A 20,684-nucleotide genomic window follows, 5' to 3' on the forward strand; every position below is an offset into this window, starting at 1 on the left:
TTTCTTATCCACAAAGCTGTTTCTATTAAGTCGCCTAAGATGATTGCTGAGTACAGTGGTGCCACGATAGAGTTCCCTACTTATAACCTGTCTCAAATGATCCGACATGGTACACCACAGGCACCGAGTCAGCTACGCCGTCATCTAGAGGTGCCAGAGACTGTAGCCCAGCAGGATGATATCATCAGGGGTATTATAGCTATAGAGCAGGAGGAGCTTGCTCAGCAGGAGGGGTCGGTCACTAGTGAGCCCAGTGATAGTTCTGATGATGATTACCAGCCCATTCCACATATGCCTCCACAACAACATGATGCTGAGGCCGGTAGCTCTAGTTCCGTGCCACCTGCCCCGCAGACTAGCCTCGCTCTTCTGGCTATACTTGAGCGGATGAGGCAGGACCAGGCCAGACAGGCTCAGGAGATAGCTGCTACACTTGCACAATTCTAGACTCGGCAAGATGAGTTCTAGCGCTAGCAGCTAGTTATTCAGCAGCAGACATAGGCTCTACATCAGCAGCAGTAGGCTATGCATCAGTAGCAGATCCTCATATAGCAGCAGCTTCTCAGATTCATGCAGCATGTAGTGACAGCGATTGGGGCCCCACCGCCACAGCCTATGCCCCAGCTTGGCCAGCCTGCTACCACTTTGATGACTCTAGCATTACAACCCAGTGGGCTTTGGAGTCAGGGACAACCAATAGCATAGTATGCTTCACCTACAGAGCATGTGTTCTAGTGGTTTGCTTCGCCAGTGGTAGCCCCGTAGTTCACTCCACTTTAGATGGGCTTCACACCGGCACAGACGTCGTCGCTGCTTGATCCAGACACTTCAGTCTCCAGGAGTCTTGGAGCCTCCTTTAGTGAGTTGATAGGGCAACCCACTCCTCCATACCTGCATGTTCTAGGTCCTTCTATGGCTGTACCTATCACAGTGATGACAAAGACGCTCCCCTCATCAGTGGCATCATCAGAGCCAGCTGCTTTAGTTATACCTGCTCAGCCTACAACAGCACCAGTTCCTGATCTAACCCAAACTGCTTTAGCATCACTACCAGCTACAGAGGGTCAGGCAACCCAGAGCTCAGGATCAGACGATGATGCCACCTAGTTCCACCTTGCTCCTCGTACCTCAGCTCCTGGCTCATCCGCTGCAGCCCCACCGACCGACCCATAGTTTTTGGTGTTTGACGCCAAAGGGGGAGAGGGTTCCAGTATGTTAGGCTTAGGGGGAGCTACTTATCTAGGGGGAGCTTAGTTATTATATTAGCTTATCTATTTACATTTGGAGTTTTTATGTGTGAGATACATTTTGCATTCATGTTTACTATATTTATGTGACTGTGATATCTACGTGATTGTGATATATGACTTGTGTGCTCTCTACTTTGAATTCTTTATATGTCATATCACTTGTGCTTTGCTCATTTGCCTTTGCTTCTGTGTTTTACTCTAATGCAAATGAGCTTTATTACTTATACTCATGCTTATTTTATATCTTTTGAGTACATCATGATGGCTTGGGTCATATAAGCTTGTCTAACACCTTTGTTCTTATTGCCAAAAGCTTATATGAACCAAGCATGTTAAAAACCTCATCTCTTTCACATACTCGAGGTAGTATTGTCATCAATCACCAAAAAGGGAGAGATTGAAAGCATTTAGGCCCCTAGTTGGGTTTCAGTAATTAATGACAATACGTGATTACTGTGACTAACATGTGTTTTGCAGAAACAATTGAGTTAGGTCACGGTAATGGAGATCGATTAGACAATCATGGTTGTCATGCCCCTACGATGGAAATTGTTTTGGTTTTCAAAGGATGGACGACAATGTTAAGGATGGACTAGTTCTAAGTGTCGATTGGAGTTGGAGAGACACTTAGAGTAGTTTAGAACTTTGTTTTCCTTTGGCCGTACTATTAAGGGGGATATGAACAGGTAGCTTGACCTAGGTGAGTCTAGTGAGTTAGGTGTGGTGCACACTTGTTAAAACTAGCATTAGGTAGCTCCAAAACAGCCCTATGATCCAATGGAGCAAACTTCATTCACATATGTTCGAAAGTTGGAAGTGAATGGAGGGTCAAATACTGACCGGACGCTGGCTCCGGTGTGACTAGACATTGGCTCAGAGTTCGGTCAGTTCATTTAACCAAGGTGAAAGTGTCTGGAAGTGACCGGACGCTGCGAGGTCATGGTACCGGATGCTGAGGGCCAACGTTCGGTCGACTCTAGTAAGGTCCCAAAGAGGGAGGATCCTGATCAAACGCATCTGGTCAATGCTGACCAGACGCTGATCAGGTTCTGGTTACTGACCGGACACTGCTTAGCAAGTGACTAAACTCTAGAGGTCCAGCGTTCGGTCGACATCAGTAAGGTTCCAGTAAGGGGAAAACATGACCAGACGCGTCCGGTCAACTCATAACCACTGGAGCTTGGGGTATACTGACCGGTGCGTTCGGTCAACATGACCGGAGCATCCGGTCACCCCGTAGAGGCATATAACGGTTTGTTTTTTAGTTGGTGTTATAAATACAACCTCCGCTCATGTGTGGGGGTACTTTTGCTCATTCCAACAACTGAGAAACACCTTAGAGAGTGCCAAGAAGAGCAAGGTCCTAGTGAGGTGACTGAGATTTGAGAATCCCAAAGAGAGCCCTCATTAGTGAAGATCAAGAGTAGCAAAGTGTGCATCCACCTTCTCATTAGGCTTGTCGTGGTCAAGTGAGAGTTCATGCTTGTTACTCTTGGTGATCGCCATCACCTAGACGGCTTGGTGGTGATTGGGAGTTTGGTGATCACCCAGCGGAGCTTGTGGGTGACCTAACTCAAGTTGTGAGCGGTTGTGGGTGATTCACCACGATGGAGTGTTGAAGAATCAACCCATAGAGAGCACTTGATCCTTGCGTGGATTAAGAGGGAGCTACACCCTTGTGTGGGTGCTCCAACGAGGACTAGTGGGGAGTGGTGACTCTCTGATACCTCGGCAAAACATCGCCGCGTTCCTTCCTCTCTATGTACTTTGAGCATTTACTTTGAGCAATTCATTTCATGTCTTTACATTCTTAGAATTGCGATTCTAGAGTAGGATTGGAACTTAGGTTGCAAGTCTTTTGTGTGGTAGAACAATTAGGAACACCTTCTAGGCACAAAGGGCTAATTGGGCTAAGTATAGGATTTAATTATTGCAAAGAAATTTAGAATTAGCCCAATTCACCCCCCTCTTGGGCATCTTGATCCTTTTAGCCTCATAATTGTCTAACTGGTTTGCTAAGTATTGTTGTAGAAATTTTTAATAAGCTATTCACCCCCTCTAGCCATTAGGACCTTTCAGCGGTGCCACAGCACGAGGCAGTGAGGGTAGCAGCACAGCAGCAGTGCGGCAGTGGGTGGGTGTCGATGTTTGACCACCGATAGCCTGCCACGGGGGTACCCGGGGCAGTATGTTTGGGCTTCAGTGTATGCAGAACTCAATGGTTAACACAAGAGACAATCGATTTATCCTGGTTTGAGCCCTCGATCTTTGATCGAGTAATAGCCCTACATCCAGTCGACATTAGCCTTTGTGTTGGATTGATTGTAAAATATCGTGTCGTACAATTGTTCTCTGAACCCCTGATCCAAGGAGCCCTCCCCTCCTTTATATAGTTAGGAGGCCAGAGTTCTAGTCGGTTTACAATGTAGAGTCCTAGTAGGATTACAGGGTAGTATTACTACTAGGATTACATGAGAAGAATCCTAGTTAGACTAGATCTTCTCTCTTCCTTGTGGAGTATCCTATGGGTCCCGCATCGACAAGCCCCCGAGCACTTCATGGTTGAAATCTTGAAGCCTCATCTTGTTCCTCTTATCGAGTAGGAACAAGGGTCGTCCGAGTGCTTTCTTGAGTGAAACCATGTAGCGCTTCTTTGGATCTTCGAGTGGGTGTGCTTTTTTGAAAAAGTTCATCCATTTGGGTGTAGCCCCTGAGCCTCTTGCTATTTGGAACAAGGAGCTAGAGGATCTTGTCTTGATCTGTTTCTTCATTGAAGGTTTAAAAGAACTCGGATATGGCTTGGTCCGGGTTCTTTTTGTCGTAAGGTCTTAAAGTGGTCTGCCTTGAAGAAGTCTTTTCTATGATGTGTGCTTTTTTGAAGAAAAAGTGCACTCACTGAGTGTAGCCCTCGAGCCTCTTGCTATTTGAAACAAAAAGTTGGAGGGTCCTGAATCTTATGTTGTTTGAAAATTGCTGTCTTGAAGAAGTCTTCTGAGTGATGTGCGCTTTTTTCGAAAAAAGTGCACTCACTGAGTGTAGCCCCCGAGCCTCTTGCTATTTGGAACAAAGAGTTGGAGGGTCTTGAATCTGAGTTGTTCAAAGAACTAAAAACCTCTCCTGTTGCAGCCCCCGAGCATATATCCGGGTTCTTTTATTTAGAAAGAACTCGGATGCAGGGTCTTGGCATATTCTCTAGTAGTCTGCTATTGTCAGATGTAGTTATATGGCGGTGGTTGAGTGTAAACGTTGTTTGTTCATGAGTTGTACAATGTTGGTATATTCTTCCAAATATGGTTGTTCTTGAGTACTGTTCCTTCATGCCTGAGTCCTATTTCATTGAATTATGTCTTTTCACTGTGTCCTTTGTTAGATTTGTTCTGTTGGTGCTCCCGGTCCATGTGCACCGCTTCTTTGGTCTATAAATATCCTCCTGGTGTGCTGTTTTGATTCATCGAGCATTTTGTTGTGTGGTCTGAAATCTCCGTAGTCATGAATATGATAGTTTCTGAAGTAGAGCAGCCCCCGAGCATATTTTGTAGTTCTTGTATATCTTGAATGTACTAGAAATGTTCTTACCTAGGTCCGGGTTCTTGCTCTAGAGGTCCCTTTGTCCAAGATTGTGGAGGAAGCCGAGAGTCAAGAATATCTGGATGCCGTTGAAAAGGTGGAGCTTGAGGTCAAAGATTTAGCCAGGAGGATTGTGACTTTATTACTCCAGCCTCTGTAATAAGGATATTATACTTCTTTTTGAATGAAGATCCTTTATTTTTCGTTGATGTCTTCTTTGTCTGGATGTCTTTGATTTTGTCAAGTGCTTGTCATGCTTTTGTCTGTGTTGTGTAAACAACTCGGTATTTGTAGATCGTTGTCTTGGCAAACCTTCTTGATTTATTGAGTGCTTATCTAGCTTTCATCTGCGCCGTGTAAACAACTCGGTTTTTATAGATCGTTGTCTTGACAAACTTTCTTAGTTTGTCGAGTGCTTGTCTGGCTTTCATCTATGCCGTGTAAACAACTCGGTTTTTATAAATCATTGTCTTAACAAACTTTCTTGATTTGTCGAGTGCTTTTGTGTCTTTCCTTTGTGTCATGTAAACAACTCAGTATAGATCATTGTCTTGACAAACTTTGTGTTCTTGTTAGTGCTGAAAAGATTTAGGACCAGCGATCTCAAGTATCTTTAGCCTCTTCTTTTTGGCTTAACTCAGGATGTGGTCATCATTTTGTCCTTTCCCTGGTTGCAAGAACATCCTAGGATCGACAAGCCCCCGAGCACTTCATGGTTGAGCTCTGGAAACCTCATCTTGTTCCTTTAGGTCTTGTCGAGCAGGTACAAGCGTCGTCTAAGTGCTTTCCTGAGTGAAACTGTGTAGTGCTTCTTGGGATCTTCTGAGTGTAGCCCCTGAGCCTCTTGCTATTTGGAACCAGGAGGAATTGCTCTGATTTATGCTCAGGCTTAGTTTCGGTTGTTTTGCCTTTTGGTTCAGGTGTTAGCTTATTAGCTACCCTCATCGGCGAGCTCAAGCATCTTTTTGGCTCTTTTGCTCTCGGCCAGTATGCTCAGGCGTATTTTCAGCCATTTTGCTTTTTGGTTTGGGTGTTAGCTTGTTAGATATCCTCATCGGCGGGCTCAAGTATCTTTTCAGCTCTTTTGCTCTTAGCCAGTATGCTCAGGCGTATTTTCAGCCATTTTGCCTTTTGGTTCGGGTGTTAGCTTGTTAGCTACCCTCATCGGCGGGCTCAAGCATCTTTTCAGCTCTTTTGCTCTTCGGCCGGTATGCTCAAGCGTATTTTCAGCCATTTTGCTTTTTGGTTCGGGTGTTAGCTTGTTAGCTACCCTCATCGGCAGGCTCAAGCATCTTTTCAGCTCTTTTGCTCTTCGGCCGGTATGCTCAGGCGTATTTTCAGCCATTTTGCTTTTTGGTTTGGGTGTTAGCTTGTTAGCTACCCTCATCAGCGGGCTCAAGCATCTTTTTAGCTCTTTTGCTCTTCGACCGGTATGCTCAGGCGTATTTTCAGCCATTTTGCTTTTTGGTTTAGGTGTTAGCTTGTTAGCTACCCTCATCGGTGGGCTCAAGCATCTTTTCAGCTCTTTTGCTCTCGGCCGATATGCTTAGACGTCTTTTCAGCCATTTTGCTTTTTGGTTTGGGTGTTAGCTTGTTAGCTACCCTCATCGGCAGGCTCAAGCATCTTTTTAGCTCTTTTGCTCTCGGCCGGTATGCTCAGTGAAAACAACTAGGGGAAAGCCATAATAAGACATATATTGTCGAGGAACACCATCTTTATTGATTATGAACGTTGATCTCTTATGGCTTGTATATATATTCTTCCTTGAGTTGTTTTCATGCGTTGAATCTTCTTAGTTGGCTGATGTGCCATGTATTGTTGACTTCTTTTCCATCTTCAGTTATCAACTTGTACGCGCTAGCTGTCGATGTTTCAATGATTTTGCTTGTCCGGGTTGTCTCGGTTGTTTCTATCTGGGAACCTTTCTCGTGTCTTCTCCTCTGCAGTAATCATATTTTCTACTGTGTGTCTAAATTCTTCATTGCTTCTTGGGTTTTCTTTACAGAAGTCTTAAAATTGCCACCTAGCCATAATTCCGTGAGAGAAAGCTTCAATTACTTCTTGTTCAGTGATGTCATGTACTTGGGCACGTAGTTCGCCAAATCGTCGATAGTAATTTTTGAGAGTTTTGCCTCCTTTCTGCTTGAGTCCTTTTAATTCTGCATGGGTGATGGGGTGCGTAATGATACCCACGAAATTTCCACAGAAAACTCTTTGTAAGTCTTCCCAATTTCTGATTGACCCTGGGTTTAATTTGTCGAACCATTGGAGGGGCATGATTTCTAGTGCCTTGAGAAAAAATAAGGTCTTGATATCGTCGTCTACTCTGGCTAGTTCAATCGACTGTGAGTAAATTCTGAGCCATTGCCTTGGTTTGGTCTTGCCATCATATTTAGAGTGGTTGGACGGCTTGAACTTGTAAGGCAGTCATATTGAAGCAAGTCTATTTGCAAAACAGGGGAATCTATCGTGCATTCCGGCTTCTTTGTATTCTGATTCGGCACCTCCTTCCTACCAACTGTTGTTTTGGTGAGAGTAGTTCTACGGGGATGTCTGAATGGGTGCTTCATTTCTGATCTTCCTTGGTTGTTCGATTTGGTAATTTGGACTGTGGTCCCTTCTACTTTCTCTGTTGTGACTTTCACTTGGTCCTAGTCTCTCAAAAGCGGACTTCCTTTGATTTTGATCTTCCTTCCTATGAGATGTTGACCTGGCAGGTAGTCTTGAGTAGGCCCTTCCGTCGTGCATCCTTAGGGCTACTGACTAGAGGAGGTCTTAGAGCTGTTCCTGTTTTTCACTGGGAAGTGATGTCGCTCCGAGTTCTTCCCATGCTTCTCGGATTCTACTATAGGGTGTATTCACCGTGCGTCTTTCTTCGACTTCTTGTTCTAATTTTCTTCTGCCATACTCAGCTAGGTCTGACTCATATTTAATCCAAGCTTCTTTGCGCTGCCTAGCACGGCGTTGGCGTCCTTGTTTCAATTTGTTTCTTCTTTCTCTGGCTTGCTTCTGACTCTCGGTCTCACCATCATGCCCCTGGATAAAGGGTGATATGTTGGACTCAGATTCATTTGATGATCTGATGTCAGGTGCTTCTGGGGGGACTAGAGGTGATCAAGGACGGTAAACCATGAATACTTCTCGTGTGTGAATTGTTCTATTATTGGTGTTGGTTTCCACACTGTTGGAGTTGTTGATGATTTTAATAGAGGCTTCAAGGTCACAGATCAAGTCTCCTTCTTGGTAGGGTAGAATTGCTATCATCGTCGTGCTGACTAGTTGGGTACTGCTGTCCTCAAGAACAGAACCTGGCCAGTGGACAATGCAGTCTTGAGATGTTATAGTTAGTACGAGACCTTCCTGAGCTCCTTTTAGTGGCATTCTAAGCACTGGATCGAGGGATCCTTCAGGCCGTGCCTGATAAGATTTTGCCATGTTGTGGAGTCCATATGGAAAAGGATCTGACTTCTTGAAAGAACTCTGAGTTGTATTCTTGATAGGCCAAGGCCACGCTCTGGAGCCCCGCCGGAAAAGAACTCAGTTTCCCAAAAGAACTCGGGTAAGACTCCATCTCAGATGCGGAGCCTGAGTTTGAGTCGTATGCGCAAAGCCGCAAAATCTGAGTTGGATCAGACATCATGAGCTACGCGAATCTTCCGGTGAGTTGATCTATCGTAATCGCCAAATAAAAAGGTCTTTATGGTGATCTAAATCTTCGAGGAGACGGCTTCGGAGCTTGCCATCGTCGCCTGCCTCATAGATCCATGAACCAAAGATGAAGGTTGATCCCGTCGAGAAGATCATGTTGTAGAGGTCCGTCAAGCTCTCGGATGCAAATTCACCGAAAGCCCCTACCTAGCGCGCCAGCTGTCGATGTTTGACCATCGATAGCCTACCACGGGGGTACCTAGGGCAGTATATTTGGGCTTCAGCGTATGCAGAACTCGATGGTTAACGCAAGAGACAATCGATTTATCCTGGTTCAAGCCCTTGATCTCTGATCGAGTAATAGCCCTACGTCCAGTCGGCGTTAGCCTTTGTGTTGGATTGATTGTAAAATGTCGTGTCGTACAATTGTTCTCTGAACCCCCGATCCAAGGAGCCCTTCCCTCCTTTATATAGTCAGGAGGCCAGAGTCCTAGTCGGTTTACAATATAGAGTCCTAGTAGGATTACAGGGTAGTATTACTACTAGGATTGCAGGAGAAGAATCCTAGTTAGACTAGATCTTCTCTCTGCCTTGCGGGGTATCCTGTGGGTCCCGCATCAATAGTGGGGTAGCAGATCGGTAGAGCGGCAACAATGGCCATCAGGGCGTAGTGGCCAGTAGCTGGTCGGGCAGGCGACAAGCGGCAGGCATGGCGGCTAGCCATAGCTAGACCATAGCCAAGCCAGATCGGCCTCAGCTGGCCAGCGAGGGCGAGCACTGAAAGTGCATCTAGCCCTTTAGTGGGTTTTGAATGATTGAATGACAACATGATTAAAGGACTAACCCATTTGCTAAGTGTGGATAGGTAATAGGTTATCTCACAGGTACTTAATAAAAGCGAAAATGATGTGTTGTTGTATAAACAATCTAGTTCAAGCACAAGACAACAATGCAAATGGAATTCATGCAAAGGGCTCGTTTATTGTGAGATTTCCATGTACTATGTGAAAGCAAGCTTGTAAGAATTAATTAATGAGACATAAGGGATTGCATATGGATTGGTCTCATATTTGAATCTTGCTAAATTGAAATGAAAAAGATAACAATACATGAATGGATGATTCAACACAAGATGTGACTTGATGGCTTGAGATGGTGAATATAGCAAGGAAAGGCTTCGAGGTACTAAGCAAGGGTGAAGGGCAAGCGATGGATTGGTGGCCGAAGAACCTAGCTGGGGTGAAGAAAAAAGTACTTGCATTTAGTTGAGGTACTAATCAAGCTATGATGGCCACGTTTATGTGGAGGATCAAATCACTATTGGAGTGTTTGATGGAAGTGACTTGATACATTTGTGATTATTCAAATTTGATGAATGGAATCAAGTCACGTGCTCAAGATGGGTATGCTCATGTGAAAAGATCATTATCAACATGTTAGCAACCCTATTTGATGAAGATTGAAAGAGACGGCATCAGTTCAAAATAGATCAACTCAAGTGGTATAAATTCATTTTTCCTTTTATCTTGAGTTTAATAGGTATGCCATACTATCTAGAGGGATGCATCATGTTGATAGATAATGTTTTGTAAGTGCTCAAGCCAACCCATGTGAGTTTTGAGTATTTGAGCGACAAAAGAGCTAACTTTATTTTTGCTGGTCTGGCAAGATACCGGACGTGTCCGGTATTTACCCAGCAGTGGTAAAATTATTGTTCTCGGGTTGGTTCGTCTGGAGTTCCGACGTAAGTCGAGAGTTCCGACGGTTGGGAGTTTCGGCAAGGGTCGGGAGTTTCGACGTCTTGCACTTTAACTGACTTGGAGGGTTCGCTGTCCTGGTCATACCGGACGTGTCCGGTATGCACGACCAGAGGCCAACAGCTAGTTTTCAAAGGCCATGAGGGTCGGGAGTTCCGACGGTCGGAAGTTCCTGCATGTGTCGGGAATTCCGACACCTCACATATTTTAACTCAGTTACATGGTTTTCAAATTTGCTGAGAGTCGGGAGTTCCGACGATCGGGAGTTTCGGCACCTCACATTGTCACTGTAACTTAGTTACCGTTAGGGCAGTATAAGTCATACCGGACATGTCCGGTATGCATACCGGCAACGGCTATAAAACAGCTAGTTTTCCCAAGGGGGCTATAAATACCCCCAAGCCTCCACCTTTGGAGGCTGCTGATTCTGCTGATACACACACACACATGTTTTTGAGCCTTACCAACTCTCCCAACCCTCTCTTAGTGAGTGGTTGATCAAATTTGCCAAATCAAATTGTACACACACACACACACACTTGTGCATATTGTCAATCTCGTGATTCGCATTTGTTACTCTTGGACTCTTTGGTCCTAGATGGTTAGGCGTCGCCAGAGAGCACCCGAGAGATTGTGGTGTGCCTCGGAAAGTTTATAACGGTCGATTCCACCGTCTCGGAATCATCTAGTGGAAGGAGGAAAAGGAGTTGGAAAAGACTCCGGCTAGAGTGACCTTCGTGGTACCCTCTAGGACTGACCTTCGCTGGGTCGTCCGCAGCCCCCTCAACGGAGAGTATGACTCAAACGAGTCCGAACTTCGGTAAAACAAATATCGTGTCTCAATTTGTATTTCATTCGATATTTGTGTTGCTCTAGCTCTTATGCAGGTTCTCTGTGTTTACTGTCATCTCGAGTAGCTACCTGCAGTTTGGTTTGAAGGTAGAAATCGAAAGGAGCAAGTTTGGTGCTGCTCTGCAGAAATCGTGTATACCGGACACGTCCGGTATACCTACTGAACACGTCCAGTATTAGAGCTTAGTGCTGAATTTATTTGATCCTTGCGCTAATCGTTGTGATGCAAGATTGTGGCTCCTAGATTTATTTAGTATCTTTTACATACTCTGTGGTTAACTTGTGAGGGGTGGTATTACTCTTATTTGGAGTTTCCATTTTAGAAACTCCCTTTACTAATTATTTTCGCATTTAAAGGTGTTAATTTTCAGAAACACCTATTCACCCCCCTCTAGGCGGCATCCTAGGTCCTTTCAAGCATGGCACGACGACGCAAAATGGCCATGCGTGGTGACCGCGTGCACAGGCTAGGCAGCCCGAGACTGTGTTCGTGCACAAATTTTAAAGCATCGATAGCAACTAAACTGTTGAGGTTGACACTAAACCGTCTTCACTATGCTAAAGAGGGTCTATTAGGATACCAATCCAAGCTAAAACATGACACCACCTCTTAACTTAATTTCGCAAAATAAATCCCCAGACATGGCATTGTCTAGCAGTCAACATACTTGAAAATATTCTAAATTTTTGAGCTAAACTTGATTCCAAATTGTATTTCTAGGCTATTAAAAATGTTGGCTAGCTCTGTTATTTTACCATGGCAAGTATTTCATTGTCATTTACAAAGTTTATATTTCAAACTTTATTTAGAGCCACATATATGTTCTATAATATTTTTGTTTAATAAAAATTAATTTTAAACCCTAATTGATACATATGAGTTATGGAATAGCTTATCATTTAACATTTTTATTGATCATATGAAGTTACAAAAATATTATCTACATATTCCATCACATATATTATCACATAAAAATGATGCCCATGACATGATGTGGTAGTTTGTTTAGGGCGTAACACCGAGGGTGTTACAATGCTGCGCCTCTAGAACCGCCTCCCCTCTCTGCTCGACGCAGCCTCCCTACTTCCCTCTCCCATCCACATTCACCCCCAAGCATGCCGCCTCCTCTCCACCTCTAATTTCACAGCCACTACGCCGTTCTCGCTCAAGGACTACCTTGTCACTGCTTGCGGCATCGCACCAGCTCAAGCCCGTGAGGTGTCCAAGAAGGTGTTCCATCAATTATCTAAGATCTCACATTCCCGCTTTATCTCCGCCGCCTCCAACCCCGAAGCCATCATCGCCCTTCTCTCCAGCGCCGGTCTCTCCCGTGCCGACATCATCGCCGCCGTCTCAGCGAACCCGCTGCTCCTCCGTGCCTCGGTGAAGAGCATCTTGCCCGACCTTCTTGCTCTCCGAAACCGCGCCGGTCTTTCTACTCAACAAATCGCTCGCTTCCTCCTGGTCGGCCCACATGCTATCTGCCACAGCGACGTCGTTCCCAAGCTTCAGTTCTTCATCTCCTTCTACGGCTCGTTTGAGCAGGTCCTGGTGGTCCTAATGAGTAAAGAGGAATGGCCGCCTCATCAATGCGAGCCTTGAGAGCTTAATTAAGCCTAACATAGCTTTGCTTCATTAGTGGGGTGTTCAAAATATTGTTCAGTTGTGTTCAAACAACCTGTGGGTGCTTACCTTCAACCCGGAACGCATGAAAGAATTTTTGCTACGGGCAGAACTTGGGGTGCCTCCCACTTTCGCTGATGTTTAGGCACGCGGTGGCTGCTATTGCCAATAATCCCAAAAAGAAGGTTGCTACCAAGCTTGAGTTCTTTAACAGGACTCTCAGATGTTCGGAGTCTGAGGTTTCCACTGCAGTGTCTAAGATACCCGCTATATTAGGATTGTCCTGACGAGATTCTTCTCCGCAAGATTGAGTTCCTAGTCAATGAGGCTGCGATGGAGCCACAATACATTGTTGAAAGGCCTATCCTGTTGGCACTGAGCCTGGAGAAGAGGCTAGTGGCGTGACATTATGTCATGAAGGTCCTACGGGAAAAGGGACTGCTGGATAGCAGAACAAACTTTTACACATTTGCTAAATTAGGAGAGGGTGCTTTCAAACTGAGGTTCATCGACTCTCACAAGGACTCTGTTCCTGGCCTTGCAGAAGCTTATGCTACAGCTCGTGCTGGTATTATGCCCTCTAGAGTCTAATTTTAGCATATCCTTTTGTGTTTTAGACAGAAGGTGGAACTACAATTCATGCTCATTGCAGATGTCCATTGTACAGGCCTATGACTGCTCATAGACCCTCAATTTTGATTTATGCAGTAGAATCACCAATGATCTCTGACTTTTGTCGTAGACCAAGTTTAAATTATAGTTATTATTTATGGAGGAGCTGGGTTTGACTTGTTCTATAGAGTAAATGTGCATGCTCTGCTAGCTCATTGCTGAAGATTATCTTACTTTTTCTTAAATGAATAAGTCTGTATTGGACAACTTATTATGCTATTTCGAATCTGACAGTAATCCTCTATTTCCGGTATCTAACTATTTTTTATTAGCATGTTTTTATTCCAACTGATGTTTTACCTAGCTTTCACTAGCTGAATGAATTTTTTTCTAGTGATGCTTACATGTAGAAACAAGAGAGCGACATGAGCCAACGCGCTCCCAGAGCGGCCACGGTAGCAATATTATTCTGGGACCTTCGATTGCAGATGAGCGGTGCTGCTAAACCCTAGATCTACTCTTTCATTCCTCTCTCCCTCTCCCTCCCCCCGTGGCCCCCCCCCCCGGTGCGATGGCGCGGGGCAAGCGCGCCCCCCGTCGCGGCGAAGCGGCGGTGTGGCAGGGCAGGTGCGACCCCTAGGGTGCAGCGGCGCGAGGCGAGCACGGCCCCTGGTGCAACGGTGGCGCCCCTAGTACGCGGGGGCTCTGGTGCGAGCAGACATAGGTGAAGGTGGCCTCTCTCCCTTGCTCCTCCTCTCTTTCCCTCACCGGTGCCGGGGTCCCGCGTCGACCTGTGCTTGTTGGCCTTCTTTGCTGGGGTCGATCCGAGGCCTCCATGGCCGGATCCGTCCTTCTGCGTCTGTGGCCGCCATCTTGGATGAAGAGCCGCCTGTGCCCTGCGGCCGAGCTGCAGGGTGGGCACACACCGGTCAGTCGAGTCGGGCTAGGCCATGGCAATGCGCTCAAGCTGGACCCGCTTGTATGTCACTGCCGCTTCTTTTCTTCCTCTCGTCAACGTCGCATCCTCCCTTCACAGCATCACGTCCTTGACTTCGATTCACCACAGTTGCTCAAACTTTGGAGGAATTGGTACGTTTCTTTTCTGTTCTTTCATTTTTTATTTGTTGGCCAGTGTTGTTCTCTGTTCTTTATATGCTGACGGCACTGACTTTTCTTCCTGCCTGCAAGTTTGCATCATCTGGATCTGAGGTGTCTCATGCCAGCGCTCACACCATCGACGTTGTGCTGGGTTGTTGGGTCGGCCCCTTGGCACGCAGCAGTTTCCTGCCCATCCGCGTATGCCTACTTGCCACCTGCTACCTGCTTGATAAAATGACTGAACCAATTCAGGTCAGTTCAGCATATATTTGCAAAGCCTTTCACTTGATGTTCTAACACAACGAAAATGGACTAATAGAGATATAAAGACGTCTGGTCTCCTTAGGCGTTGTATAGCGAGTTTATTCAGTCTCCTACTTGAGTTTTGTTTTCATTGTGTTGGCTTGATTTGATTATCAACTAAAAGGCTTGGCCTTTGTGACAATGTACTGTGTTGGAACAACTGTGACATGCAAGCCAATACTTGGCCCATTTCCGGCAAAAAAATTTGGTCAATTTCTAATAGAATTTTTCTTGCCCATTTGTATTAGTAATGAACAAGCATAAAGCACTATTGCATCTAAGAATATAAGGCCATATTTTCTGAGCCATACCATACAAAGAGATTACTTTTCAGTTTCCCATTTTTTTCTATCTTCACTGACTCAATTATCTAGGATTAAATATGGCAAGTATTGAAATAATTGCAGATTACTGAGGTATTGGCATTTAAGATCTTGATAAGAAGTTGGTGCTATGAAGAATGCCAGCTAAGTGGACATTCAGCATTTAGGCAGGCTTTCGTTTTTCATATATGTATGTTACAATTCATTAAAATTATTTTGCTTCATATTTTCATTTGTAGCCAAGAAATCTAACATTCAATTCATGAATTGGTGTCAGCTTTTCAGGTTTGCATGTGAGAACTAAGAACAATTCATGAATTGGTGTCAGCTTTACAGAACACTCCTATTTCAATTTCATGGCTGGCTGCAATAAGGTAATAACCTGAACATTGTCAGTTTCGCGGTTGTATGACTGTAGTTACCTATGAGTTACTAATTAGTCTCCTGGGTTGATTTTGTACTTCTATATTTTTTCTGCTCCTACACAAAGGTTGCAAGACTAGGTTGCCTTGAAAAGCTACAATGATATTTTATTTTTGTTTCTGGCTCAGTAAGCTGCTGTAGATGCTTGCACAAAATGTGTAGCTTTTTCAGTGCCATATTGAAGCCCCTAGAACAACCCTGATCCCAACCTGTGACACCTAAACTTATAGATTATGAGCATTTCACTATGATTAAAACATTCCTGTTGGGTTAACTCTGCTAGATGTCATATGCATTCCCAATTTTGCTAATAAAGCTGGTCAAAGACTCATGTTCTTCGTATGCGGCTATCATGGCGTATTTAAAATACTAAGCTCTTTGAGTGTTTGGTCATGGTGTTACCTACAGGTCTAACCATAATTAGTTCAGATAACTCTTAATTCGTGTGGTTGGTTTGACCCTTTGAATTTTTCATTGCTTTACAACAAACAATAAAGTTTGCCTAATCGTTCTATTTTTTTCAGCCCATTTACCAGATCTGTCCATCCCACCTGGCTGTTGGATCTGTTCGTCCCCTCATCAGATCTCTGTGTAATAATGGATGTGAGGCTTTCCTTCCTTCCTCTTCGTTGTGGCATGAGTGAGCTCTCTGTGCTCAGAAAGGCCTTTTTCTACGGTGCATGCTCTCCTTGCCAGCGCCGGGGCCGGATACATGTGTGGATCTGGCTCGCCAGCCTTCATTGCCGGAGGAGCCCCACACAGGCGCATCTGGCCCGTTGCGCATGGCAGAGGTGCACTCTATCCCCTCCTCCCCCTCCCCTTCCCTCGGCTTCCTCTTCTCACTGCGAGAATCTTGGCCCCCTTCCCCTAGGAGGCCATCGGATTTTGCGCTTCTCTTGTTTTTAAATGTGCGGATCATGCGCAGAACTGATATCCTCCATTATACAATGATGATTAATTGTTTCCTTCATGTTACCTACTGAGGTTTTGTGGTTGTGCAATGATGAACTTTTTTAAGACTGAGACAATGGAATTGTGCAGTGGTGACTAATTATTTCATCCTTCCATGATTTCTTGCTATTTGCATTAGTTCTGTGATGACAATGCCATTATATCTTAGCAATTCTCTTTTGCATGTGTTGTTTTGTTTTCGTTAGTTGCTATAATTTGTACATTTGTTACTGAGCATAAGTCCATTGTCAATGATGTCTTTGCTTCACATAATTTGTTGGTTGTTCTATTACTGAGCACACCCCATTGCCAGTGATGTATTTGTTCCTATCCATCTCTCTCCACTTTCTTGCAAATCCACTTTTTAGCAGGTTTGAAACATCTGGAACTAAGGTTTTGGTGTGTGCTCACCCTCATAAGGCTTGATCAGTGCCTCTATGTTTTTCCTGATATAGCATGGCAAAAGAGATAACAAATTCAGCTATTCTTATATAGCTTTGAGTCTGATTTTTGCTGTGTAATTAACTAATGCTTAAATCTGGATAAGTTCTTAGTTCGCACATGCCTGTTTGCTTGGCAGTAAAGAATTAATCCTTACATCTTACATATTAGCTTATCACCTTGCTGTAAAGGAACTGGACCTCCTTATATTCGGCTACTTTCTTTAATTGCTGGTGTGTGTAATTTCATTCTAGAAATCTAAAAAAGGAAGCCATTCTTTTTTAGAAAATACATAACTCTTCCCAGTGCCTCCTAATTCTTTTCCATGGATATGAAAAATAGAGTTGGCCTGGTGCAAGCGGTAGAGTCTTACCGCCTGTGACCGGAAGATCCCGGGTTCGAGCCGTGGTCTCCTCGCATTGCACGGGCGAGGGTAAGGCTTGCCACTGACACCCTTCCCAGACCCCGCACAGAGCGGGAGCTCTCTGCATTGGGTACGCCCCTTTTTTTTTCCCCTAAAATCAGAACAACACTCTTAGCAAAATGGCTCTAAAAGCATTATTGTACCAATTTACAGTTTCCTCTCGGGAATTCTGCACCTTTTGTTTATCTGATAGGTTCTTTCTTCCTTCCAGCAAGCAGTTACAGAAAGTAGCATCATTTATAAGCAGTTTCACAATTTTTGGCAATTGATATGTGATGCAGCACTAACATTTACAATCTTTGCCAAATATACAGGGTGATCTCTCAAATATTTAGGATGGACTGAACAGCCACGGGCTTAGATAAATGGTTAGCTCTCTGAAGGTATCTCAGGTACAATCTTTCCCTGCATAGGATTATCGAAGGCTCTCATATTAGTTATTCTCCTGCATTTAACCCTTAAAAATTGATGTTACACTCAATGCTGCAAGAGTTACCACCATCTGCATTAACTGAAACCATTGTTCCTTCTTCCATCACTCTGTTTTTTTTTCCAGAAACTGCTGCTGTCAATACCAATTAATCCACTGCACTTTTGTGGTAAGATTCAAGTGTTGTGCCACCTCTTGTGTATGCTGTAATGGGGACCTCTAGGGAGATAGCCATTGGACCGATTGCCATCGTGTCGCTCTTGCTTTCATCAGCGGCTCAAAAGATAGCGGACCCGAACATAGATCCGGCTTCCTATCGGAAAAACGGTTTTCACTGTGACATTCTTTACTGGTATCTTCAAGTCTGCATTTGGTCTGTTCAGGTAGAGCCTTTGCAGTCTTGTGATTACAATGAGCCTACTTTCCTTGCTTTCACTAATTAGTCTTTTGCATCGATCCTTTTTGAGATTGGGCTTCCTTGTTGATTCTCTTTCTGCAATCACTGGATTCCATTGTTATTGGACTGCAGCAGTTGAAGGGCCTACTCGGGCTTAGTCATTGCACAAATAACACTGATGTTGTATCTGTCATCAGAGCGGTTTGGGTTTCTGTTCATGAACCAATAAGTATTTCGTGCTTCTTTTCACTATGAATGGAACACACAGAATGAGTCTTCAATAAAAAATTGCAATAAGACTTATTAAGAATAGTGTACCATCATGTATAACATATTTGGTCATGTTGGCTTATCTCTGTAAGCAGGGCTTATTTTTCTGTAAACCATTGAGCTTAGATTGAACATAGAAATAGCCAATATACCATCATTCTTTTCTGCCCATTTGACCCTTAATGTTTGAGAGCAGTGTTGTATCAAGGCCCTGTTCGTTTCGGTTTATGCTGACTTGTTGTGGGAGAAAAACATTGTTCGTTAGCTGAAAAGTACTGCTGAAGTAGTGCTGCAGAACCGGGCCAATATAATGTGATGTCACCTAATATGAAGTCATATCCATTCTGTCACGTGTATGTAAAGATTATTTCATTTGAAAAATAGTCGCAAAGTTATCACTCGCGCATGGGCGCGCAAATTACTAGCAATATAATGATGACTGAAAGCCTTCCCTGAGAGACAGTGGCAGATGAAAGATCTGATGTAGTTGACTTAAGATGAAAAAGAAACGGAAATTATTGGATTAATCGATTTGGAGCGGACGACTATTCTGTTCATATGGCGGCGAGCTGGCTGACGTTGATGGGGTAAACTTCGGCGGTGGAGTTGGAGCTGAAGGCCTTGGCGGCGTAGATCCTGTGGGCAGCCTCCGTGGGGTGGAAGGCGTCCCAGAACATGTACTTGCTCCGGTCGTCGCAGGGCCGCTGCAGGGGCAGGCACGTGATCTGCCCATTGTTCCTGCCCACGCCGCAGCAGCCGCGGTCGAGCATCGTGAACCCGTGCGCGGCGGCGTTCGCTGTCAGGTCCTTGCCGCTCTGCACGGTGTCGAGGAAGATGAACTTGACCCCGCGCAGCCGCTGCGCGCCGCCGCGGTTGTTGAAGCGCTTCACCATGGCCAGAAGGCCCTTGTTGTAGATGTCGATCGCGCTGTTGATCGTCTCGTTGCAGCCGCCGGCGGCGTCAGGCGCTGGGTTTGTATTGCCGTTGCCTTTGCCACCACCTCTACCGCCGCCAATGCCGATTTCTTCGCTAGCAACGGCGGACTGATTACTAGGCCCAGACGGCGGTCGGTTGTTGTCGTTCATCCTAGCGAGCTCGTAAGGGATGCACCCGATGAGGCCGACGCCGGCGACGACGAACTTGCGGGCGCCGAGGCCGTACAGCTGGGTGAGCTGGGCGGAGTAGCCCTGGAGGAGGAGCGCGGCGTAGTCGCGCGGGCTGTACCTCCGCGCGGTGTCGTAGTAGTCCGGCATGAAGTAGTTGTTGAGGTAGTCGTTGCTGCCCATGCCGACGAAGAAGATGCAGCGGCCCAGGTGGGCCGCCACCTTCGTGGCGTTGCCGCGGAACTCCGACGTGTTCCCCATGTCTCTCACCGCCGCGCGGAAGTGGTCCACCTGCTCCGACAACGGGTAGTGCCCGCCCTGCCATTATTGCCACAAGCAGCAAGCTCTTGATCAGCTATATACACGTGTGCACCGCACGGCACGGGCACTGAGCCATGCACTGACCAAGTTGTTTCCTGTCTCGGGCAGGATGCCGGATGCCCCCGATGCGAAGTTGACGCCGCGGGGGAGGTCCTCCGGCCTGGCCGTGGCGTAGGGCGGGAGGAGCGGCGGGCGGAGGCGGAGCATGTCGGAGAGGAAGTCGACCATGGTGCGGCCGTTGGTGAAGCGCCCCGGCGGGCCCTCGTGGAAGTCGATGCCGTAGGGGCGGTAGTTGGCCCGCGCCAGGCTCAGGATGTCGTTGTTGTTGCCGTTGTCCACCAGCGAGTCCCCGAAGATGTACATGCACGGCGCCAGCGGCTGCTGCCAGCCCCACGCCGCCGCGGCGCCGCTCGTGCCCGCCACCGCTGCCACCACCACCACGGCGAGCGCCAGCCTCCCGTAGTCGTCCATCTCCTCTCCGGCGCCCAGTGAAACCTCTGAACCTCGATCGTCGACTGCTACATGTGCATGCTCTCATCGCGGTCGATCGCGAATATTTATAGTTGCCTCGATCGCTAGAGAGTTACTACTCCCAACAGCTAGCTAGCTAGGCGGGTGGGTTGGAAGTTGAAATGGATGGATCGGATCGCGCTTTGTCACAGGGAATGGACCGAATGGTTTACAGCAGTAGCTTTGCTTGTTGCATTGGACGCGATACCGGTGGTGGTTAACGGCTCACGGATTCATGCGTAGTAGCAGTAAAGTTTGTAGGAGTAGTATATCGGTAATTCGGACCTGGCTCCACCAATGCCGTTGCTTGCTTTTGTCTCCATTACATTTGTCTGTGCCTACGTAGAGTAGAGTTGGTTGGTGTTGCAAAATGCTGATT

General features: G+C 45.9%; 1 protein-coding gene, 1 long non-coding RNA gene and 1 pseudogene across 2 annotated transcripts; 2 read left to right on the top strand and 1 right to left on the bottom strand.

Moving 5' to 3' along the window:
- Positions 1–12,108: 12,108 nt before the first annotated feature.
- LOC136461464 (transcription termination factor MTEF1, chloroplastic-like) lies at positions 12,109–13,290 on the top strand (annotated as a pseudogene).
- Positions 13,291–15,114: 1,824 nt separating this feature from the next.
- Positions 15,115–17,601, top strand: LOC136457965 (uncharacterized). Its single transcript, XR_010759856.1, has 3 exons — positions 15,115–15,229; positions 15,313–15,409; positions 17,589–17,601. It is a non-coding gene; the product is annotated as an uncharacterized lncRNA (long non-coding RNA).
- Positions 17,602–18,816: 1,215 nt separating this feature from the next.
- LOC136457966 (GDSL esterase/lipase At1g33811-like) lies at positions 18,817–20,292 on the bottom strand. Its single transcript, XM_066457984.1, has 2 exons — positions 19,880–20,292; positions 18,817–19,792 (listed from the first exon to the last, which is right to left on the bottom strand). Exons 1-2 carry the CDS (start codon positions 20,264–20,266, stop codon positions 18,926–18,928), a joined length of 1,254 nt encoding a protein of 417 aa, XP_066314081.1. The 5' UTR covers positions 20,267–20,292; the 3' UTR covers positions 18,817–18,925.
- Positions 20,293–20,684: the final 392 nt, after the last annotated feature.

Source organism: Miscanthus floridulus, chromosome 6, assembly GCF_019320115.1.
Source record: "Miscanthus floridulus cultivar M001 chromosome 6, ASM1932011v1, whole genome shotgun sequence".
Classification (NCBI taxonomy): domain Eukaryota; kingdom Viridiplantae; phylum Streptophyta; class Magnoliopsida; order Poales; family Poaceae; genus Miscanthus; species Miscanthus floridulus.